Consider the following 23,783-nt stretch of genomic DNA (forward strand, 5'->3'; position numbering starts at 1 on the left):
TGCAAGGGACACATTGGATTTATTAGCTGCTCAGATATTCTGTACAGCTGGAGACTATTTAAGGGAAGGGCGAGGGCAAACGGTTCCAGAAGGGGTTCGCAAAAGCTGTAAAGAAGCATTTAGGAGAACTGGGAATCGTTCACAAAAGAGATGCACAATAAGGGGTTCCTATGACAAACAGATGTTGTCAAAACAGAGGTTGTAGAGCATTTATGAGTGACTGTGCTGAATGGGGTGGCAAAGACAGAGCAATTCTACCTTACCCTTTCTAGGTCACAAACCCTCTTTGTTATTGACCAAAGGATGTTTCCTAACTCTCCTTCCTTTTCCCTCCCACCTGTAGGGTCTGACTGGTAGCCCTGGAAGCCCTGGCCCCGATGGCAAGACTGGACCCACTGTGAGTAGCAACAGGATGGCATTCTTCATTTTTTTACTTTGCTCAGAAAGGAATTGTTCTTTTAAAAACACACACACAAACTTACGGGCTTTTTTGTCTCCTAATAGGGCCCTGCTGGTCAAGATGGTCGCCCCGGACCTGCAGGTCCACCTGGTGCAAGAGGTCAAGCTGGTGTCATGGGATTCCCTGGACCTAAAGGCGCTGCTGTAAGTAACTGCTTCCTTTTCCTGAATCTCACATTCTCTTGGATGAAAAGTCAAGGATGGCAAAATCCAGCTTTCTCCTCGCAGTGCCCAGTCTTTGCTTGAAGTTCAGCTTGCAGTGTTGCCATGAAAATGGCAGAACTTCATTTCAGGACTTCCTGAAATGGCTGCCTTCAAGTCTTCATGAAATAACGGCTGGCAGTGCCTGTCACTGCAAGCTCCTTCTAGCTGCCTTCCTTACATTTTTGAACAACTAGAGGGACAAAAAAACAACTTCTGGGTGTTTATAAAGACCAAAAATATTGGTCATTTCTGTTCTTGGTTTTGGTTCTGCATCTGCAGTTACTGCCATGGGGCATCAGCATGGTTTCATGGTTTAGATGGCTCCCTTTCCAGAACTGAATCTTCAGTTCTTGTATTGGACCTTAAAATTAAGCAGATCATTGCAGAGATTCTGTTCTGGGTATGTGGTAAAACAGTTGCAGTCCAAGGATTCAGTATGAGCAGTGGGCACACAAGACAAGTTATGGCTCCTTGTTCATTATTGTTTTGCAAAATAAAGCTACCCTTCAGCTAAAAATCATTCCCAAGAATGCAGCAACATGCAGGCTCTGTGGTTTCCCCATAAATGGTTGTATCCATTTGTGGTCCAAATTTTGAACACAGCATACACATACCCTGGATTTGACTCGTTCTAGTATGACCCAAAGAGTGCAATGAAGTCCCACTGCTACGAATATCTTCTTGCTCACTGCTTGTCAAGTTGTCAATCCTGTCTCTGAAATGACCCCCTTTGTCCCCTTCTTTTTCTAGGGTGAGCCTGGCAAACCTGGCGAGAGAGGTGCTCCTGGACCTACTGGTGCTGTTGTAAGTATTCTGCTTAATGCCCTCTGCAGTCAGGTTCAGATACAGCTTTGCACCTGCACAGGGATTTTTAGATGAAAGCAAGAAATCTTGGGCACTTGTTCGCTATAGCAAGCCCCGTCGCGGCAAGGAGATGGATTTGACACCAAGACACTATATAGATGTCAGGGGCTGGTCTGGATCAGAAGACTGCGGAATTCAAATGCAGGGAGATCAGTTCCCAACGGAAGAGGAGGGGGAATATTTGACCCTGCCTGCTTCCAGTGTTTCCAGAAGCAGAGAGACAGGTAGACACAGAAGCTGCACAGTTAGAGAGGAGCTACCCAGTTATGAGATAGTAGCTAAGCAACCAGAAGGGAGGGAGCAGCTGGACGATACATCAGTTGAGAGTGGGGGGACAACACCCTCCCTCCCTCCAAACTTCGAGGTCCGAGCGTGTCAGAAAACAAAGGAGACACGGGAGGGTACTTCCCTTTGGCACACTTCTTGCTGCGGAAGTGGGGAGGAGTCAGAGTAGGCAACTGATAGCCTTGCGGAGGGTTGCCTGTTTGTGCTGGTAACAGAATGCCGCAATAAAAGGACTATAAATCTGCCAAACGCTCATTAATTCTTATCGGTGAACCACCGGAAGGGAGAGGGGAACTCCCATACCTGACAATAGAACACAGAAGTGATCACAACCCTAGCTTTCAATCTATGTAACAGAGAAGGCTGAGAGCAGAGGGAGAGGTTGGGGACTGATACATTTGTCCTGGGCCTTTATCCCACGAGCCAGTCAGAGAGCAGTGGAGGAGCAGGCAAGGCGAAGCTCTGGGAAGGCTTTACTAAGGACAAATCACAGATGAGATGCATTTCTGTGGAGAGTCACACAAAGAAGAGCAGCGCATAGACGTTAGAGGCTGCAAGTTTGACAGTTGTATAGAGCGACAAGGAAGTCAATGCAATGAATTCAGAAGATCTGGACACAGGAGTAGAAAAATGATGAAGTGCTTTCAATGTAGACTGTTCTCCGAAGAGTCCATCCAGATACTCTCATCTCTGCCTTTTTGATTCTCTTCTCCTCTGCAGGGTGCTCCTGGTAAAGATGGTGAAACTGGTGCCCAGGGACCCCCTGGCCCAAGTGTAAGTATGAATTCTTCCCTGATCCCGCTTTCCGTACCATTGATGGCTATTATAGGAAACCACTTTTTGAAGCCTACCAACCTTTGAACTTTCCTTTGCTTCTCATCCCAGGGCCCTGCTGGAGAAAGAGGTGAACAAGGTCCCGGTGGAGCTCCCGGATTCCAGGTAAAAAAAAAGCTTTCCATGAATAGAGGCACATACAGAACTGTGTGTGTATTTTCTGCCAAAACTCCAAATTTGGAAGCCGGCTGGATGGGGAAGAAACTTCAGGGATAGCAATAAACGATGCAAACATAGTGCATTTCTGCATTTTGCATGCTTAAACCTGCTCCTTCGCTTCAGCTTTTCAGATTTCTTTGCAAATTTTCTGGAAGGAGTGGGAGGCAACAGTATAATAGTTTGACAGGGACAACATGCAAATATGTTCTTCAAATCAAGGCTTTGAAGAAGAAAAAAGGAAAGCTGGGGAATTTAACTATGCAGAAACCATGACAACAGGCATCAATGCCTGTGCTTGTGCACACACAAAAAATAATTGTGGGTGATCAAATTATAGGATAGATATAGCTAAGCTCTTTGAAAAGCAAGATTTCAGTTCCTAATCTAACTCCTTCTCCATCTCTGGTTTTCTCTTACAGGGTCTTCCTGGTCCTGCAGGTGCACCTGGTGAATCTGGAAAGCCTGGTGAACAGGTAAGAAATGAGGCTGCACATAGAGAAATGTGAAGAAGAGACTACTGGGTTCGGAGATAGGTAGTTTAGGGTCTGATCTGAGCATGCTGGCTCTCCAGTAAGCCTCGCTCCACATATAGATATGGCATTTGCATCTGCCTTCCTGAATACCTTCAGACAGAATGCAGTACTTACACCATACTATAGAAAGGCGTAAGGATACCTTGAGGAGAACCGGGTGGTCAAGCTTCTCCCCACTTAGCCTTTTCTGCTTGGTTATTCACCATCTACATGTGCGCGCACACAGCAGGGTGAGGTTTCTCCTCCTTTGAATAGCTGGAGGGAATTTCAGCAGGCAAAGTTTGCTCCTTCCTTTCAGGACCATGAAGTTTAGAATCCCTTAGCTCAGGTGGCTTTCTTTAGTCCCTGCAAAAAAACAGGACAGTGCTTGTGCTGAATCTATCCGGTAACCTTCTGAGAACCACATGCACCCTTTGCACTGAATGAATTGGAAGCTGTGCAATCACAGCAGAGTTCGTGCTATGCCTGCTTTTCATATGACGCTTTCCCCATATGACGCTTCTCCCATGCTTCCAGTTGATTGGCCAACAATAAAAATCCAGAGCACATGCAAAGATGTATATAGGAGGGCGGGAAGTAAATATTTTCCTTTTGCATGGCCCAATGGCCATAGAAACCTCCCATATAGTAGGCAACAGATCTGTATCTCCCCCATGTCCTTCTCCTACTAGAGATAGGATTGATTGCTTGGATTAAAACTGGGGTTTCAGGCATTCAAAGCACGGTAGATACTTGATGCTTCTTGTTGCTCAAGGGGGCGTTGTCTCAGCGAGGTGAAGAGATGCTGAAACGAGTGAAGTCCTTAGTTTAGGCCTAATGACTCTTTCAGTAAGCCATTGGATTGGACACAACTTGATGATTCAAAATGCACAGGGCTTTTTGATACCCAGGAGCCCGCAATTCATGCTAATATTCTGCGGCTGAAGTTGGCATTTTAAAAGAGTCCATCTTCAGATCCTGTCCGCTCATGTTTCCAATGTGTAGTTTTGGAGAAGCCGTCAAGGGAGGTTTACAATGCATACCTCCTGAATTGTCTCCTACCAGGCAGAAGAGAATAGCTAGATGCTTCTCATCATGTTGTCCGCTTTCCTCCATGCTTTCATATGCTAGAGAGCCTGCCCACACTGCACAAATCCTGCCACTTCAGACTTGAGCTGTTCCTTCTAGAATTCCACAACTCAAAGGGACCATAAATCCACATAGTCCTCAGCCGTGAAGCAGCAAAATTCACCCCCATTGCTGCACAGCGGGACCATCCATCAGCCCCATTTTGTATTACCTATGACACCTGGATGTCAAAGATTCATTAACCAATTATTTTTCTTCTTCTGATAGGGCGTCCCTGGTGACGTTGGTCCTCCTGGTCCCTCTGGTGCAAGAGTAAGTGAAGATCTTCTTCTCCATACTGGTCTTCCATATGCATTTTCATTGGTCCGCTGCTGTTTACTGTGATGCTGGCATTCTAACCAGATCTCTTTCCCCCCTCTAGGGCGAGAGAGGTTTCCCCGGTGAACGTGGTGTCCAAGGCCCCCCAGGTCCTCAGGGTGCCCGTGGTTCTAATGGTGCTCCTGGTAACGATGGTGCTAAGGTAAGGGTGCATGATAGGATGTAGTCCATCACTTATTATTATTCATGTCCTTTTTCTTCCTTGAAAATATCTTGCATGACAAATATAAAAATCTGTCTTGGGTGCTTGGTTTTTTTTTTCAAATGATCAGAGTTAGGTTTTGAGCCACGTAGGCAACTAAACATCTATAAATCAAGAGGTGAAGGAAATAATCTATGCCTTCTGAAGCATCCCCTCACACCTCCTGTTTTCTCAACCAAGGTGATGTACAGTGCTCACCAGCTTAAGACAGAGTGGGAGCACCTGTAGCATTCGGGATCCTCTTATGAGCTTATGTATCTTAATAATAGTGCATCTCCACACACACACACACACGTTATAAGGATATTGGGCAAATCAGGAGTAGAAGCCCACAGCTGAGCTGTTTCATTTCATCAGGGCTGAGCTAAGTTTTGGAATCCAACCAAGCATCTGCCATGAAGCAGAACACAGCTTCCATTCTGCTACCTTATTACGTTAGCCAGACCATATGGGACAAGCTCTGGGACCTTCTTTCTCCCTTTAGCACCTAGAGGCACATTTCACTCCAAGCAAGGCAACTTCTGCACCCTAAAGCAAATAAGAAAGAAATGGATTTGCCTTGGCATGGGCATGTTCAGGAATCCTTAGTATCATCTACCCAATCCCTCTGAATCACTGCCTTCCTGGGTGCAACAAGGCTCTTCGTCCCTAGCATACAGACTGAAAATCTGAAAAATAAATAAATGTTGTTTTGCAAATGTGTATGAGGCAGACAGACAGAATTCAGAAGGGATTAGGTGCTGTCATCTATGCTGGGCCTGATATCTTAGCTCTGTTTCTGATATGTGTTTGTTTGTTTGGCTCTGCTCCTCTAGGGTGATGCTGGTGCTCCTGGTGCCCCCGGAAACCAAGGTCCTGCTGGCCTTCAGGGTATGCCTGGCGAACGTGGTGCTGCTGGTCTGCCTGGTGCCAAGGGAGACAGAGTAAGTATCTGGTCCATGGAAACAATGCCACCAAAATGGCAGCTCACTAACTTAACCGACCTATAAAGAAGGCGAACAAGCAAACAACAATGGCAACAGCCCTTTGACTCTCCCAAATATAACCCTCCAATTAGGAGGCTTTCCCAACTTCTCCTCGTATCTCTCTCCAGCCCACTTTCACGACGAACCACCATTACTGCAACTGTGCAGAGATAATCTTGACACAGGTCCTCATGCCCACAGGTTCATATGAGGGTCATAGGGGGACAGTGGGTGGAAGACTTAATAAAAACAGGAGGTCACTTGCAAGGCTGTTGCTGTTTTGCAGGTGGGATTTACCTGCACACCAACAAACTCAGGCTGTGCAATTGACATGCATTTGGTGTTGTTTAGCAACACACCCACTTCCCTCCAAAACAGGACTTTTAGATGATAAAGAAAGTGATAGGAAAACGCACTGGGCTCTTGACTGGCTTTGTAACACACCGTTTCAATTGGGTGGGAAGTGTGTGGAAAAGCAACATCCGGAGTTGCTTTACACTGAGTCAGGGAATTGGTCCATCAAGCCCAGTACTCTGTCTATTTCAGCTGGCGACATAGCTCCACCATATCTGGCTGAGACATTTCCCACTCCCAGCACATGGGATCCTTTTTTAAAAAATGGGAAAAAAGGCAGAAATCTAACCTAGGGCCTTCTCCATCCAAAGCCTGTGATCTGCCCCCAGCCCTTCCTCTACTTGAAGTAGACTGCTGGCAGAATCGTAATGTGGGAAATAAGGAACAGGAAGATAATATTAAATTCTGTTCGCTGGTATTTAGAAACTTCCCTCCTTAAAATATCCCGTGGGCAGGCGACTCTTTCCTTCTGTATGGCCAAAGCAAGAGGATGGTTGATGCAGCCCTCCAGATGGACTATAGCTGCCAGCATCCCTGACCATCATCCATGCTGGCTGGGGATGAATAGAAACTCAACATCTGGAGAGGCACAGTTTCCCCACCTCTAGCTTGCAGGCTTTTGCCTTCAGGGTTGGCCTAAGAGTTTGGAATGAAGGGCAGATCTCGGGGTGCTATCCAGTCCTTCTTCCATCAGTTTCCTTGAGATGAATTCCCTCGCGCCAAACTTGACATCCTAATGTAGATTCTGCTAGATGGTCGGATCTCTTTCAAGACCTTCAAATATGAGACACATTGTATTGTCAACACAGAGTTCTTCCTCCCAGTTCTTGCACCAGCCTGTTCCTTTTGGTGCTTCATGGTCTGCTCTGTTTCTCCTTCCTCCTAGGGTGACACTGGTCCCAAAGGTGCTGATGGTGCTCCTGGCAAGGATGGAGTTAGAGGATTGACTGGACCTATTGGCCCACCTGGACCTTCTGGTGCTCCTGGTGACAAGGCAAGTGCTCCACTGACTTTATGTACCTCTTTTCCAGAAAAAAAGTCTAGTGATCTCCAATTGTCAGATGTCTAGGTGCATTTTCTGGTGTTTTAACGAATTTGTGAATGAGCTGGGATCTATTTGGTGTCTTCCGACTTGGGCTTTGACGCCACTCCTTTGCAAAGCATGCTGTGGAGAGACAGAGGAAACTCTTTCCTGACCAGGTGTTCTGATGGCGTAGGGATGCAGAGATCCAACCTGGCCCTTTCTAGTCAGCTCAGCGTCCCCACCCTACATGCTGATGGCCAGAATAGGGCAGCCATGGGGACAGTCCCCTTTCCCAAGAAATTCTAAGTATGAGAATCTCAGCACTGTGTGCCCTTATTGGATCCTGATCCTGGGATTTTAGCCTATGATGACTGGCTTCATCTGAAGCCCTCAATCTCTATGAGGTCACCTGGGCTAGGCTTGGGCAGAGAGCAAGGGGCTAGTGGAATGTTGCTCTATATCGGAACCTTTCTAGCTCATGTCCACATGGACCAGAGCTGATTTGACAGGTGCTAGCTTGAAATTAAAACAGTGGCCAGCAACTAGATTCAGTGATAGGTCAATCTGGAGTGGAGCACTGGGGAGAAGAGCTTAGCCCCTTCCTCCTCACCTTATTCACTTGATGCCACCTGGACACCCATTGCTGGTTGAGGCTACAACCTCCACAACAGTTGGTTCTGCCTGTGGGAAGGACACTGGATGAAAGTTGTTGGCTGTGGAAAGAACACATGGGGACAAAGGGCTTCTTTTTGCCTGCAGAATTGCATGGATGAGAGTGATGGGCCGACAGGTGATCATCTGCAGGTCACATTGTCTCACAGGCCACCCTGACTACACAGATAAAGGATTTCCCCAGCTCAACCTGCTATATTATGTATACCATTTAGGGATGCTTTCAGGTCCTACGAATAGGCTAGGCTGAAAGGTATGACCAGCCTTCCAGTCTCCCCTCTTCAGCCACATACAATCCAAGCACCATTGATCCATCTAGCTTAGTATTGTCCACAATGAGTGGCACCACCTCTCCAGGGTTACAGGCAGGTATCAGGGATCAACCCTTTGGAGGACCTTTGCTTACAGAGGATTCACTCTACCACTGAGCTATGATCCTTCCCCATCCTTCCCCAATTTTGTTCTTCCAACTTGTCACTAATAAGCTTTCCCCCTCCTGTTTTCATACCATAAAACTCAATGGCTCTCTCTCTCTCTCTCTCTGCTAGATATGTAGGCAAACGGTTCATGTTTTTGAATTCACATGTTGAACATGGTGGGAACAGTGGGAACATGATTAGAAAAAGAGGCATTTATCCAACCTGGTGAGAGTAGCAAGGTATAAGAGAGGAACGTAACTAACCGGTAGGATTATGCAGCTTTAGATCACAGATTTGTAGAATTGGAAGAGGGACCACAAGGGTCATCTTGTGTCCAACCTTCTGCAATGCAGGAATCTTTCATCCAATGTGGGACTCAAACCTACAACCCTGAGATTAAGAGTCTCATGTTTGACTGACTGAGCTATGCATCCTGGGTGCATTTTTTGGTGCTTTTTTCCTACTTGTGTTACAGTGCCTTTTGTGGTTCCTCCTGGTTCCCTGGAGCTTAACCTCATCTCTATTTCTTTTCTTCCTCAACCAGGGTGAAGCTGGTCCTGCTGGTCCTGCTGGTCCCACTGGTGCTCGTGGTGCTCCCGTAAGTACTTTCTTTTCCATCCTTGAAACATAGAATTGCAGAGTTGGAAGGTACCCCAAGGGTTATCTAGTCCAACACCCCTGCAACGCAGGGATCTCATCCTTATCACCTTCTCTCATCCTTTGACCCTTCCTCTCATCACCACTGACCAAATGCATTTGTCTCTTTTTCCTCCCCAGGGAGATCGTGGTGAGCCTGGCCCTGCCGGACCCGCTGGATTTGCCGGCCCCCCTGTGAGTATGATGACAAGTGTTCAGTTCTCATCAAACTGTTGATTCGTTGCATGTTGGGTGTCAGGTGCAGAGTGGACAACCCTTCCGTGTTGGTGGACATTGTGGCAAACAAGCGACAACAGTTGACAGGCAAGGTTGGCGACCAGAAGCACCTGTAGATTGTTATCAAGTGATCTCTGGTAGGAGAAAGTGATACGTTCCAGGCATTGCACTCATAAAGTAAACAAAATAGTCCAAATTTGGGGTATATTCATAGAATCATAGAACTGTAGAGTTGGAGGGATCCCAAGGGTCATCTAGTCCAGCTCCCTGCAATGCAGGGATCTCAGCTAAAGCATCCATGACATAAACCTCCAAGGAAGGAGAGTCCACCACCTTCCCAGGGAGGCCTTTCTACTGTAGAACAACTTTTACTGTCAGGTTTTTGCTGATGTTTAGTTGGAATCTCCTCTCTTGTAACTTGAAGCCATTGATTCAAGTCCTACCCTTCAAAGCAGGAGAAAACAAGCTTCCTCCATCTTCCACGTGACAGCCCTTGAGATATTTGAAGATGGCTATCATACCTTCTCTCAGTCTCCTCTTTCCCAGGCTAAACATGCACAGTTCCTTCGACTGTTCCTCATAAGGCTTGGAAGAACAATTCAGTTCTTCCTTACCTTCCTCCTAACTACAGCAATCAAGCCAGCGTTAATTAGTGCACTGTTGAGGTGGCAAATTCAACCCAGCAGTGCCTTTTTCAGTGCCTTATACCACTTTCATTGCCACCTTGAGGTCCTTTGGAGAACAAGGTAGGGTACGATTAAAATAAATAAAATAGGAGCCCAGAGAGCAATCCTCCATGTCCTATGTGAATCCATTTTAGGAGTATTTTCCAGAACTGGGTGAACTTGAATGTAGAGCCACTAAAAAGAACTGGCTCAGTCAAGACAGTAAATCACAAGTTGATTTGGCTTCCAGGCTGTTTCTTGACGACAGCCAATTGCTTTGCAAGTGCTCATCCTCTTTGTCTTCCCAACAAATCCCCTGAGGTTGATTAAACTGAGAGAAAGGTGATGCTTGAACCCAAAGCTGAGGAGTGGGCATTTGAACCTGGATTTCCCCATGTCCCAAGCTGAACTGCAACCGGGTTGACTCCACTATGTAACTGAGAGAGACTGGGAACTGAATCTCCCAAACCTGACTGTGAACCCTCCTCTCCATTTGCACCCTCCCCGTTCCAGGTTGAGCAAACCTTGCTTCTCATGCTGCCTCTTCCTGTTTGATTCACACCTGGTGGATTATCAGAAGCAATGTGGTCCAACCTCCTCTGGCACAATGAGATCCTTTAGTCAGATGTACTTGGATGGTGCAGAGAAAGATCCATTAATACCTTCCATCTTAAGTAGATACGTCTTTCCTTTTCCATCCTTCTGTAACTCACCACCACCTGCTCTGCTCTTACCTCCACAGGGTGCTGATGGCCAACCTGGTGCTAAAGGTGAACAAGGTGATGCTGGTGCTAAAGGCGATGCTGGTCCTCCCGGACCTGCTGGTGCCACTGGACCTCCCGGACCCGCTGTAAGTGACCCTCTTGTTGCACCCCAATCTCTTTTGTGAACCCATCACCTTCCATCAGCCTTTGGCTTAACGCTGTCTCCCTCCCACCTGTTGCAGGGTGCTGTTGGTGCTCCTGGACCCAAAGGTGCTCGTGGAAGTGCAGGACCCCCTGTGAGTATCTTCTTCTTCTGCACTATTAAGCTGGGTGCGAGTCAAAAATGCATTCATGTTCGAAACCCAGAGTTTTCACATCCTAAGGAAATCGCTCCCAGTTTATCACCCTAGGACATTTAAAGCAGATTGTGGGTTAGAGAACTAATACAGCTCTCCACTGCAGCAGTGGGTTGCAGAAATGAACCACAGAAGGGATCGTGCAACCTCTGCCCAGAAAGATCACGGTCTATGTGAGGTGGGCACCTGATCCAGCATAGTTAATTGGTATTCACAGCAGACCAGCTACGCCGTAGTGAGGAAAAGTCTCTGTGTATGTTCAGAGGCTCTCACTAGCTAGCCTAAACTCATCTAACACACAAGAAGGGGGTGGGGGAATCACATTCCAGAGCTCGCCACTGGCAGGTTTTAGGCTGAAATTAAGCCTGAGCTGATTGCAATGCAATTAACCTCAATCACGTCATCCAAACTGATTTAGCTGCATGATGTATGAGGATCTCTAGCTGGTAGAAACAAATAATAAAATAAAATAAAATTGGCACCCTTTTTCTGCATACCCGGAAACAGTAGTAACAAGAGGCTAGAAGAGCTGAGATTATCATTATCTTTCTGTGGCAAGGAGCTTTGGCATTGCAAAGAGGTTGCCGAACTGAAAAATTAAGACGAAATCCATTGCAGGATCCTACTGAGTGGGGAATCTGTGTTAGAATCACACATACAGTTCCTGCTTGGTATGGGAGGAGTTATTGAAAAGGAACCTTCTCTTCTGTTCCTTTCATAGGGTGCTACTGGATTCCCCGGAGCTGCTGGAAGAGTCGGACCCCCTGGCCCATCTGTAAGTACCCTCCCATGAAACACACACATGCCAGCATTGTGGGCAACAATTTAGAAAGCTGTTACACAACCCCCAGGTGGCTGGTGGTGGGAGAGGATGCTCAGTAGGTAGTGCCTTAGAGCCTACATAAGAGGACCTACAAAGATATATGTTGACTTTCTCAGCAGCAGAAGAGGGCCATAAGGTAGAGAAGACACAGATTGAGAATAATGCTGAATCAGTTCATATCTAAATATATACAATGGTTTTAGTCCGAACCAGAAGCATTCCTTATAGAATCATAGAACTGGAAAAGTTGGAAGGGACCCCAAGAGTGATCTAGTCCAAACCCCTTCAAGTAGGGAACTTTGTACATCCACTTTTATTTTTATACTCCCCAAGTTTGCAAACTGGATATCTAGGTTTCCCCCCCAAATTTTTAGCCCCATCCCCCCCCCACAGTAAAAAAATCCAACCTTCAGACACAGCAGAAATTTTTGGGCCTTATGGATTATTATGGCACACAAGAATCTCTAGGTATGTTTATACCACTATCTTAATGGCCATTCCTTCTTCGTGGAATTGCAGCTGGGGAGGAGAGGCCAAGGGTCTTTTAGCATTAAGTTCTCAGCATCCTCGCCGAAACTGCAGTACACAGGATTTGCTGGAGCAAACCACAGCATTTAAATGACGCTGTCACATAAGCACGGGCAGGCTTTTCGTTTCAGTTTGCTCTACTTGGAGCGGCACCTGATTTCGAAATGCGGTGGCCCAAGCTTTTGGCTGTCTCTAGGCACATAGCTGATGGGATGGAAACTCCTTCTCATTCTCAGTGACCCACTAGAACCTCACTGGGGTGGGGTGGGGGTCCTTCCTCAAAGATGCTTCCTTTGGGGGCCACTGTTCCCAAACTCAACACATGGCCTGTGAGTGTCACTGATTTTCTTGTCCTCTTTCCTTTCCCCCAAAGGGTAACATCGGCCTTCCCGGCCCCCCAGGCCCTGGTGGAAAGGAAGGTGCCAAAGGACCCCGTGGTGAGACCGGACCTGCTGGACGCCCTGGTGAAGCTGGACCTGCTGGCCCACCCGGACCCCCTGGCGAGAAGGGCTCTCCTGGTTCCGATGGACCTGCTGTAAGTAAATGCCACCTCTTACCTTTCATTCCTCTTGAACGGGGTTGCTCGAGCCAAACTTGGGCGCCTCCTCCATGGGGTTATCTCCCTGTCGCAACATCTGGCTCCCTGATGGCAGCCCAGCTGCCATGTTAACGATTTCTCTGGCTTAAATTGGCTTTGGAATTTCCCACCGCTTGTGCAAATCTTTACGGCTGCACCTCTTCAGTGGTGATGTTCTAGTGAACATCGTTGAAATGCCACATAATGGCTGCCTACATTATAGACCAGATCCATTCGTTCCGATTGTTGCTTGCCAAGTGTTTGGGTTTTTTAATGTGGGATGTGTTTCAGTAGAAAAGGTAGTCCTTGCCATGTGTGGTCACACTTTGCTTAAAGAGAGCCTGAAGAAAAATCCCCTAGCCAGCCAAGATACAACAAGGTGTGGGTTCCTTTAGGCAAGGGTAGAAAGCCTCATGGGCATTACTCACAATGTGGAGTCAGGGCATCCAACAGTTCTTCTCCTTCAAGCAAGCCCGCCATGTTCTTATTTCCCAGCCTGTCTGGGGTCTTCCTTCTTCTTCGGCGATCACTTGTAGCTGAGTAAGATTGTCTTCCATAAACACGGTTTAACAGTGAGTCTGTAAGTGACCGTGGAGGCCAATTCTGGATCCACACATCCTTCCATAGTGTCTGGGTTATGCTGTTGCCAGTCCACTGCTTGCTGAGGCCCAGCTCACCTCCAACCCTTCTGCAGTGCAACATAACACTGGCAAAAATGAAATGTGTTTTTCTAGCCAGGAACTTCTCTGTTGACATCTCATGCTCATGTCCGCTTTCCTCCTTTAGGGTGCACCTGGTACTCCTGGCCCACAAGGTATTGCTGGACAGCGTGGTGTGGTTGGTCTTCCTGGACAAAGAGGCGAGAGAGGTTTCCCTGGTCTTCCCGGACCATCTGTGAGTGCTCCCCTTCAGCTCTTCTCTGACTACTCTGCTCAGAAAGTCTGGGTTCAGTTTCCTTCTGGGGCTGGAGTTTGTGGGCTGGGGAACAGCGAGGAAATTTTTATTTGAGGGGGAATGTTTCTTAAGTGGACGCAGCCACATAGAAGGCTGAAAACACAAGGATACATAAAAGCAAAATAGACACACACACCCCGAGTCTAACTGGAATATATGCCCCAAGTATACCCAGCGCCCACAATTAGAAGTTTATCAATTGGCAAAGCACTCAGTTGCATCAACTCTGAAGGTGCAAGAATCTAGCTAGCTGAACAGGTCCTCCTACAGACCTGTAGTATGTCCCAGCAGTTGTACCATGCCTCCTCCAGCCCATTTACCCCCCCCCCCCACCTCGGGACATGGTGCATGCAAGCAACCAGTGACTTTTCCTGCGTGTCATGTCCAGCTTCTCCTGTCCCTTTAAGCCCCTCCTCATCCTTGGAGACAGTGCAGGAGGGGACAGAGGAGATTCGATTCCCTGCAGCTGTTCCCCTGTCTCTGACTGCCCAGCCGCTTCCTTTCTCCGCTGCCTCATTGGTGGCACAGAACGTCACAAATAACTGGCCCTTCCCCTGGATCATTCTCCTGCCCTGCTGCCTCCTCTGCCCGTCCCTTCAGACTCCTGCCTCTCCCGGACAATATACTTCAGTGTCTGATGACTCAGCCTGAAGTCTATGCTTGGCATACGAGGCCCAAAGAACAGGAGGGAACACAGCAAAGTTTCAATTTGAGTTGCTTGTTCAGGTTTAGTCTTCAGCTAAACACATTTATATGGAAGTCAGTACTGTATCAGCGGTACATCTGCAGATATGAGGGATTTGGATCACAGCTCGGGTCTCAAAGCAAGGCTTGTTTTCATCCTTGTGCTGCTCTTTGATCCTGCTCCTAATATAATGCATAATAACTATGGGCTCTGTCGTCGTTTTCCTTAGTGGCAGTAAGAGTGTGCATTAACCCAGATAATCGCTTTTGTTTCCTCCAAGGCCAAGAATGAAAATAAAATAAAAGGTCAATACCATTATCCTGTAGAAACAGAGGAACATGTTTTCTATATTGCATCTATGGGCTTACCCACACTTACCTTTTGCCCCGGGCTTTCTTAGGCACAAGTCCTGCACTTTAAAGCTCTGTATTCCCCAGGAAAACCTGCTCTTTAAAGCTGAATCGGAACAAACAGCAATTCAGGTTTTCTGCAGATTGCCGTTTGCTCCAATTCAGCAGTTCGGAGTCTTGCAGGGAAAGCACAAGGATAACAATAACAAAATGCTCTAACACAGAGATTTGAAATGTGGACCTGTGCCTAGAAACACGGCCCAAAAGGAAGTCTTGATGAGCTAAGACAAAGCACTGTTTATTGTTTTAGTTTGCTCACAAATACCTGCACAGCCCCTGGCTGAATTGCTGAAAAGTGAAAGCTAAACCCTGGAATTCAGTTCCAAATCTTCCCTACCCCATCAAAAAGACTTATCATTCAACCACAAGTTCTGTGAATTGTCAAAAGTAAGAAACATTTCTAGGGAATCCTGTTGATCATATTAAATGTAAGCCCTGAGACAGGACGTCCTGAAAGATGTAGTAACGTTCATCTGTTCAGGTTTTTAATCTGACCATATTGCTAGGCCTTTAAAATGCATTTGACAGATTTTCTGTGTTTTAAGGGCAGGTGTATTTTTTTGAGGAGTGCAACTGTTTCTTAGAAGCAGCTCACAATTTTTTGCAATTCTGTTTTAAAACAACCATCCACAGCTCCCCTGAACAGAAAAGAAACCACAGTTGTGTGTACTGGAAATGAAAAGAATTCTGGGGGAAAGTTCTCAAGCAAGTTTTTCTAGCTCAAACTTGTTTTCAAATCTTGTCTCTGTCCTCTCTTAATGAGGATTTGTCTCACAGCCTAGACTGCTAAAGATGTAGTTGGATTAAGTGGTATAGGATAGGGGACAAGGTGGGGAGGAGTTAAAATATTGAATTTGGTCAGTTATAACTTAATATCGTTGCCTTAAGGAAGAGATGAATCTTTGGTTTTGCAAAGTGTTTTTATAAATCTCAGTTTTCAAAGCTGAAACAGATTCAATTTGTAAAATGTAAAATGCAATTATGGTTTGAAAAAACTTCCTGGATTCTCAATACCAGGAAGTGAGCGAGCTTTCATAAATAGAACAGTGCTCTGGGTTCTGCAGTATCTAGAAAAGTGATGTCAACCTTACAAAACAAAACTCAATAGAAATAGACTAGCCCATGCTTTATACAACAGATGCTTCCCCAGTTCTGAAATGCAGAGCTATATATTTCAAGTGATATAGAACCCAATGGAAAAGATAACCTTCCCTGGCTCCATCCCATAAGCCATGTTGCATTGAAAGTTCTACTTTAGTGCTTTCTGAGATCCCAGGGAACAGAATTCAAACTCTGCCTAGACTAGGCTCCTTGTTTCGCTCTTTTTAACCGTAGTTAACCGTGGTCAAGCATGATGTGTGAATGTGATTCCTCTCCTGCTGTCTTCCTCCCGCCTCCTTCCGTATCTCAACAACTGGATTCTTTTTGTTCTAACTGGGACTGATCTCCACAGGGCGAGCCTGGCAAACAAGGCCCATCTGGTCCTTCTGGTGAACGTGGTCCTCCCGGCCCAATGGGACCACCTGGCTTGGCCGGACCCCCTGGTGAATCTGGACGTGAGGCAAGTCTTCCAATTTCCACGGGAGCTCCGGACTCCTAAACTTGTTCACCTTTCTCTGTCAAACCCCAGTCTCTTACCATTGATCAGAAATATGCTCCAAGCCATACTGTGCAGACGGTGGTAAAATGCAGGTGCAGAATGCCTTGGCATCCCCAGCTAAAATAACCTTAGATAAGGACCTCTATCTGGAGCCTTGGAAAGGAAGGCAATACTGGGCTAAATAGGCCAATGGTCTGGCTCAGAGCAGTGTAGCTTCGTGAGGGACCATGATCAGGGTCATGTTTTACTTGCAGAAGATCCCATGTTTGTTCCTTAGCATCTCCTGTTAAAAGGGTATTCAAGCAGGCTGCTGCCTGAGACCTTGGAGATACGGTGCCCGATTTTTTTGGTCCTTACAGAGGATAGACAATACTGCTAGATAGACCAGTAGTCCTCCTCAGTTAATAATAATAATAATAATAATAATAATAATAATAATAATAATAATAATAATATAACAACAACAACAATAACAATTTATTATTCATACCCCACCCATTTGGCTGGGTTTCCCCAGCCACTCTGGGCAGCTTCCAACAAAATATTAAAATACAGTAATGCATCAAACATTAAAAGCTTCTCTGAACAGTGCTGCCTTCAGATGTCATCTAAAAGTCTGGTAGTTGTTTATTTCCTTGACATGTGGTGGAAGGGCGTTCCACAGGGTGGGCGCCACTACCGAGAAGGCCCTCTGCCTGCTTCCCTGTAACTTGGCTTCTCACAGTGAGGGAACCGCCAGAAGGCCCTCAGCGCTGGACCTCAGTGTCTGGGTAGAACGACATATGGCAACTTCATATGTCCGTAAATCCTTACTAGTAGATGTACACTGAATGATATAGTTCAGTTACGGAGCTGAATGGTTTTAACTCAGTTCTAGATCTCCCATGGGTAGCTAGAGAGTTCTAGAGCTTCAATGCCATGGCGATCTCAGTCTCACCATCTTTCTTCTTGGCTGACAGGGCTCTCCTGGTGCTGAAGGTGCTCCCGGTCGCGATGGTGCTGCTGGTCCCAAGGTGAGTTGAAAATGCATGTGTGTATGCAGCAGGTGTCCAGAACGGGCCGGTGTCGCAAGACCTGGGTCCAATAACTCTGCAAAATGAAAGACTTGATTTCACAAACGCACACCGATTCTGAGCTTTGATCGCCTCTTCTTGCCTTTCCCTTTCCCAAACAGGGTGATCGTGGTGAGACCGGCCCAGCTGGTGCCCCTGGCGCTCCCGGTGCCCCCGGTGCCCCTGGCCCAGTTGGCCCTGCTGGCAAGAATGGCGACCGTGGTGAGACTGTAAGTGGCGCTTCCTTTCCTTCTGCTACAACGTTTTCTGAATCCTTCATTTTTCCGAATCCCACTAGGCCACATATATGCAAACCAGCTTATTCCAGATCAGTGGATCTGAAATAATGCCAGTCATTCTCAACTTTCCGCTTTCACGATCAGTAAAGATGCAGGCAAGATGGGTATCCGTTTGCAGATGAGGTAGGCATACCCTCCACACCCAGCTTCAGGATCTTACATATTTCAGGAGCGTGCCTTCGTACTTAATTAACGTGGAACGCATGCCACTTCTGGTCCTGTGCTCACATTCGCTAAAGGGGCTCTCTTTCACGCTGCTTTAATTAACTTGGATTGGCATCCACCTATGGCTCCTCATTTGTTAGTTCGAAATAATTACTCGAGCCATATGAGAGCGCCGTGGGGGGACCTCTTCCATTACGCTCTCCCCATCCTTATTGCAACTCTGCCAGAGGATTAATGAGGTCACTCGTTTGTGATCTTCCGCTGAAATCCTATGGAACATCCCAGGATTTTGCTAGCAAATGCAGGAATAGACAACTCCCAGATTTATTCGTTGGCGTGCTTATATCCTGCCTTTTTCATCTTTGGAACTCAAGGCAGTCTGTGTGGGGGTTCCCAGGTGGTCCCCTGTGCGAATCCTGAGCAGACCTAAATTTGCTTAGTTTCAGCAAGGTGGATGTAGCCATCTGGTGGCCATATATGCCCACCTACACATCCTAAACATCAGGCTGGCTGCTATAGTGAAAACACTTTATAACTAACAATCCAACAAACAGATAGACAGACAGACTCTACAGACAGAATCGAGCTCTTCCTGCTGTGATTGCCCTCCCTTCCAAGGACTGGGCTCCTAAAGGAATAAGTTGCATGCTCAATTACATGCGGAATTTTAAAAGCGATGATATGTACATTTTCTCCTTTTCTCTTTCCCTCTAGGGTCCCGCTGGCCCTGCTGGCCCCGCTGGCCCTGCTGGTGCTCGTGGTCCTGCAGTAAGTTTGGGCTTTGAAATGTCCTCTCTCTTTCTCTCTTTCTTTTCATAAAATCATAGAATTGGAAGGGGTCGCAAGGGCCATCTAGTCCAACCCCCTGCAATGCAGGAATCTTTGGCCCGGCATGGGATTCGAACCCATGAGCCTGAGAGTAAGAGTCTCGTGCTCTACCAGCTCAGCTATGTTATAATGGTAGAATATATCATATGCTATTCAATAAGGCTGAATGGATATACTTGGACACTTCCTGTCTGTATGATCTCTGCTACCTTTGCCTTATGGCTGAAATACAACTAGAAATAAGCACTCCAAGTTCATATCCGAGTTAGGCAGAGTGACTTGCCTTTTTCCTTTGTGAAAGCTCAATAAGCCAATTTTTAAAAATTAAAATTAAAATCTTGCTTTCCGTTTCTAGGGCCCACAAGGTGCTCGTGGTGACAAGGGTGAGACTGGCGAACAAGGTGACAGAGGAATGAAGGGTCACAGAGGATTCTCTGGTCTCCAGGGTCCCCCTGGCCCACCTGTAAGTACCAGAGAGCTCTTTGCCATTTTTGATGTAGAGAAGCTTCAGACGTCACAGATACCCTCTGACATTTCTCAAATAGGGACGTCCTAAGGAAAAGCGGGATCAAATCAGAAACCGGGACGGCTTCTCTTAAGTCAGGGGCATCCCTGGAAAATAGGGACACCTGGAAGGTCTTGCTTTAAGGCTTTAGTCCTCATGAAGGAAAGAAATGTCCTCACACAAATTAGAGCCTTGCACCTCTGATCTAGAGAGCTAGAGCTTTCCTATCTCATTTCTGTAGCTTAAGACGGTCTGGAAAAGAATGAAGGACAGACCTTTCTTTCAATAGCCACAATAACTTAAATTGAGCCTCTGCATTCAGAGGAAACCTGCCTCCTTCCCCACCCTGTTTTCTGAACTCCCCAGAGGCCTCTGACTAGCCACTATTCAGAGACAGGTGGATCTTGGTCCAGTTGTTTAATGAGCAAAAGCTACCGTCGCTTTCTGCAAGGAAATTCCACCTTTGGATACCTTTTCGATGAAACATCTAGTCGGGGGTGGAGGAAAGAAAAGGGGGAGCTTTGACATCTATTTGGCCTGTACGACTGCAGGTCCTTGAAGGGTCCCCAAAGCCCTCGCCCATTAATCGGCTTCTGTTTACAATTCCATCCAGATCTCCAGTTGCACCAACTTACTTAATCAAAACTTGTAATTCCAGTTTTCCAACTTTTGGAGACAGAGGGCAGGCTAACGAGCAACAATTTTGTTCCTAAATTTCTTCAGCTACCCATATGTATTCCCCTTACAGACGGCAGTTTTTTCACGCCATGCATTTTGCAAATAAGTGCTTGCCTGCGTTCATGCACATCTCAATTTGTTCCACATATTCCTCAGTCCAGAAAGGCTTTGAGCCTGCCATGTGGTCGAAAGCAGCAGCGGGCCTCAGCTATAATTCGGTGTATAGTTTTTGTCACTGAGCAATGGCCAAGGCAGGCTTGGGCCTACCTTAGCGGCAAAGAAATAAGAACTTTAAAGATGGAGGCCTTAGATTGCTTCCTTCGGGTCCCTAGTTAACGCAGCCCACTTAATTACAAGGTGGCAAGATTGCAGAAGATGAATTTAGATCTCCACACTCCCCAAAGCAATCTGCATTTGAAACACATTTCTTCCTGGTCCCAAATGTGAATACAGTATGCTACCCAGTAGTTGTGACGAGCATGGGCAAGATTAAAAAAATTGCCTATCCTTCTTTCCACCCAAGACCTATAAATCTAATTGCTGAAAGGCTTCTGTTTGAGATATACCCAGTTTCCATTGTACTGAGTGAAACCTTTTTTTAAAAAATATATATATATAGGGTTGCCATATTTCAAAAAGTAAAAACCAGGACCCGACCCCCCCCCCCCCAAAAAGTGATTTTTCTATTTACTTGCCTAAGATCCAGGACAAAGCTCTGCCTTTTGGAATTTCCTCCCTGACCTCAATTTCACCTTTGAAATCCCAGTAATGTCTGGGGAAATCCAGACATATGGCAGCATAGATATCATTTTTATTTTGTCCTGAGTGAACCTATTGGTTCCCGTTGCCACTTGGAAGAGTAGATTGATGAAGGAGCACATGTGAGATTGACATGGACAGAAGCTAGACTGATACTTCCTCTCTGTTACTGAACAGGACTGCATTTTCTCCCATTTAAATAAACCTGTTTCCCCCAGATGATCATCAAAACTGACAATTTTTTTCTTTTGTGCAGGGCTCTCCTGGTGAACAAGGTCCCTCTGGTGCTTCTGGCCCTGCTGGTCCAAGAGTAAGTATGGATTGGGCTGTAAAGCACAGCATTTTAGCTATTAGCTATTATTGCTAGACTTCAGTCCTTCTATGCACCTGTTGTTGTTGCTGTTGCTGCATACATGTTAACAACAAAAGCTTCACTCATGGTACATTTTTGTTCTGCCTTCCTGACAGGGTCCCCCTGGCTCTTCCGGTGCCGCTGGCAAAGACGGTCTGAATGGTCTTCCCGGCCCCATTGGCCCACCTGGTCCCCGTGGTCGCACTGGTGATGTTGGTCCTGCTGTACGTATTCCTTCTCGCCGTACAAAGCTCATAGTTAACAGCACAATGGGTGGATGAGATCTTTGCCTCCAACTCTTCTTCTTTTCCTTCTCCAGGGTCCTCCCGGACCTCCTGGACCACCTGGTCCCCCAGGCCCGCCCAGCGGCGGCTTTGACTTCAGCTTCCTGCCCCAGCCTCCTCAGGAGAAAGCTCACGACGGTGGTCGCTACTACAGAGCTGACGATGCAAACGTGATGCGCGACCGCGACCTGGAAGTAGACACTACCCTCAAGAGCCTGTCCATGCAGATTGAGAACATCCGCAGCCCTGACGGAACCCGTAAGAACCCAGCCCGCACTTGCCGCGACCTGAAGATGTGCCACGGAGACTGGAAGAGTGGTGAGTACAGTCGGGGGGAAAACAATTCTGAGGTGCATCTCTTAAATGCCACTAATTCTCATTTCTTCTGGACCACGTTCGTTGGCAGAATGGCTCTGCCCTGCTCTTTTCTTCCCCGTATATCAATCTTCTCACTTCCCCTCTCTTCTCTGCCACTGTTGACCTTTCTCTTTCACTTGGGGATTGTTTGCACAGCCAAGCATATAGTTGTTTTCTCAGGTCTGGGGCCAGGAATGGATTTTCCACTGGAGCTGACTGGGCAGTGATTTGGGTGCCTTTTCTTGCAGCCTCTTCCCTAAATAACGTGCTTGAGTCAAGCAGAACGATTAATTCTCCCAAGTAGCTTCTATCTGCAGAATGTGACTTGCATTTACTTAGGTCCTAAAGGGTAAATTTCAGTTTCGCTGTTCTGTATGGGACAATGACAATAAAGATTATCGTATCGTGAAGTGGGCCTTCTAAGTTGCTGTAGAGCTTCTAGCTCCAGCCCAGGCTCTTCTCTGGCCCCTCTTCTTTCTCCTACAAAAAAAAAAAAAATGCTTAGGAACCAGAATGTCATTACTTATGTAGATAATTAATGCTGGGAAGTGATGGGGCAACCATCTATTTTATATAATACACATCCCCCCCCCCCCTATTCCCTGGCTCTCTGAAGTCTATCTCAGCCATACATAGGTAGTTCTCTTTTCTATTCTTTTGTTTTAAGCTGTTTGCCTCCTCGTCTTGTACGGAGTAAGGCTTGGGCAGATATTTTCCTGACCCACTTGGGCAAGTCTGAGAACTCATTGCATGGGGGGTGGGATCTGTGAGATAGGAAGAAGCAGGAGGGGGCAAATGGTTGGCCAGTCCCCTTTTAGATCGGGTTGGCGTAAATTGATGTTTTGTTTTGTTTTGCTCCTGTGATCCGTTCTCCATGAACCTCATTCACTTGACCCCATTCCTCACCAGGCGAGTACTGGATTGACCCCAACCAAGGCTGCAACCTGGATGCTATCAAGGTCTACTGTAACATGGAGACTGGAGAGACTTGTGTCCAAGCTTCTCAGCCCACCATCCCCCAGAAGAACTGGTACATCAGCAAGAACCCCAAGGAGAAGAAGCATGTCTGGTTCGGCGAAAGCATGTCCGATGGCTTCCAGGTGAGACCAGGAATCGGTGAGGCAGCGATAGTTAACCAGCAAGTGGCTTAGCTGGGACTGCCAATCCCGTATTCTGAGCTGGGACCGGAGAGAGTTACTTCAGGGTCATGTTTCCTCCAAGTCACCTGCTGAACTAGAATGGATATGAATTCCACATGAATTCCATGTGTGGAAAGAATGTCGCAGGCAGTAGAACCTGGTGACTGTTTGGTTGTTTCAGTGGAAGCTTTGGGACTGTTTAGCAAGAGGATGAAAAGATTGAGAATAGATAATCACCTTAATGCACAGGTAGGAGCAGCCTCAATGAGACTGAGAAATCCATGTCGACTTTCCATGTCTGCCATGAAATCTGCTCAGATTGTAACCAGAAAGATTAAGTTGCCCATTGAGAAAGGGCCTTTAGCTGTAAAAGGCGGAAGAGCCCTGGAATTGGTTGCATAGGGAGGCCTGGGCATCACTGGGCTTTGTTGGAATGGGCTTGATTCACAAGGCAGAACCTGGATGGTGGCTTGATGTCACTTCTAACCTTTATCCAAGGATGTTGAACACAACAGATGATAAATGGACAGGACGAGGGTATTTATGTTGACCAAGGCACCTCGGAGTACAATTCCTGGTGCTTGCAGGAAGTTGGGCTTGATGGCTCCTTAAATCACTTCCAACTCTATGATACTTGGAAGCAAAAGGGAGAGGGGAAGACCATTGGTTAAAAGCAAGCATAGGCCAGTTTTCAAGTGATATATTCCAGAGGTTCAGCTGGGCTCAAAGGTCCCTTGACTTAGCATGCTGGAGTAGTCTAGCTCAAAGAA

At 46.7% G+C, this 23,783-nt stretch overlaps 1 protein-coding gene and 1 long non-coding RNA gene across 4 annotated transcripts in view; one reads left to right on the top strand and one right to left on the bottom strand.

Annotated features, from left to right (window-relative positions):
• The window catches only part of COL1A1 (collagen type I alpha 1 chain), a 46,247-nt gene that overhangs the window by 18,770 nt on the left and 3,694 nt on the right, over positions 1-23,783 (top strand). For both annotated transcript variants that reach the window (XM_081166075.1, XM_081166076.1), the window contains exons 24-49: positions 344-397; positions 505-603; positions 1,414-1,467; positions 2,533-2,586; positions 2,698-2,751; positions 3,225-3,278; positions 4,674-4,718; positions 4,828-4,926; positions 5,802-5,909; positions 7,192-7,299; positions 8,965-9,018; positions 9,198-9,251; positions 10,701-10,808; positions 10,905-10,958; positions 11,740-11,793; positions 12,743-12,904; positions 13,733-13,840; positions 16,449-16,556; positions 17,555-17,608; positions 17,770-17,877; positions 18,826-18,879; positions 19,295-19,402; positions 21,138-21,191; positions 21,350-21,457; positions 21,553-21,835; positions 22,784-22,974. In XM_081166075.1, the coding sequence (XP_081022201.1) occupies positions 344-397; positions 505-603; positions 1,414-1,467; positions 2,533-2,586; positions 2,698-2,751; positions 3,225-3,278; positions 4,674-4,718; positions 4,828-4,926; positions 5,802-5,909; positions 7,192-7,299; positions 8,965-9,018; positions 9,198-9,251; positions 10,701-10,808; positions 10,905-10,958; positions 11,740-11,793; positions 12,743-12,904; positions 13,733-13,840; positions 16,449-16,556; positions 17,555-17,608; positions 17,770-17,877; positions 18,826-18,879; positions 19,295-19,402; positions 21,138-21,191; positions 21,350-21,457; positions 21,553-21,835; positions 22,784-22,974 (2,391 nt within the window). The remainder of the gene's footprint in view (positions 1-343; positions 398-504; positions 604-1,413; positions 1,468-2,532; positions 2,587-2,697; positions 2,752-3,224; positions 3,279-4,673; positions 4,719-4,827; positions 4,927-5,801; positions 5,910-7,191; positions 7,300-8,964; positions 9,019-9,197; positions 9,252-10,700; positions 10,809-10,904; positions 10,959-11,739; positions 11,794-12,742; positions 12,905-13,732; positions 13,841-16,448; positions 16,557-17,554; positions 17,609-17,769; positions 17,878-18,825; positions 18,880-19,294; positions 19,403-21,137; positions 21,192-21,349; positions 21,458-21,552; positions 21,836-22,783; positions 22,975-23,783) is intronic.
• Positions 1-23,783, bottom strand: part of LOC308571397 — a 32,579-nt gene that overhangs the window by 3,133 nt on the left and 5,663 nt on the right. Inside the window, exon 1 of one of the 2 annotated variants that reach the window (XR_014001383.1) lies at positions 12,927-13,724. The exons of the other annotated variant lie outside the window; for it this stretch is intronic. This is a non-coding gene — a long non-coding RNA (uncharacterized lncRNA). Of the gene's footprint in view, positions 1-12,926; positions 13,725-23,783 lie in introns of those variants that run through there. 2 annotated transcript variants of the gene reach the window in all.

This window comes from Podarcis bocagei, assembly GCF_964188305.1.
Source record: "Podarcis bocagei genome assembly, chromosome: 13".
NCBI lineage: Eukaryota > Metazoa > Chordata > Lepidosauria > Squamata > Lacertidae > Podarcis > Podarcis bocagei.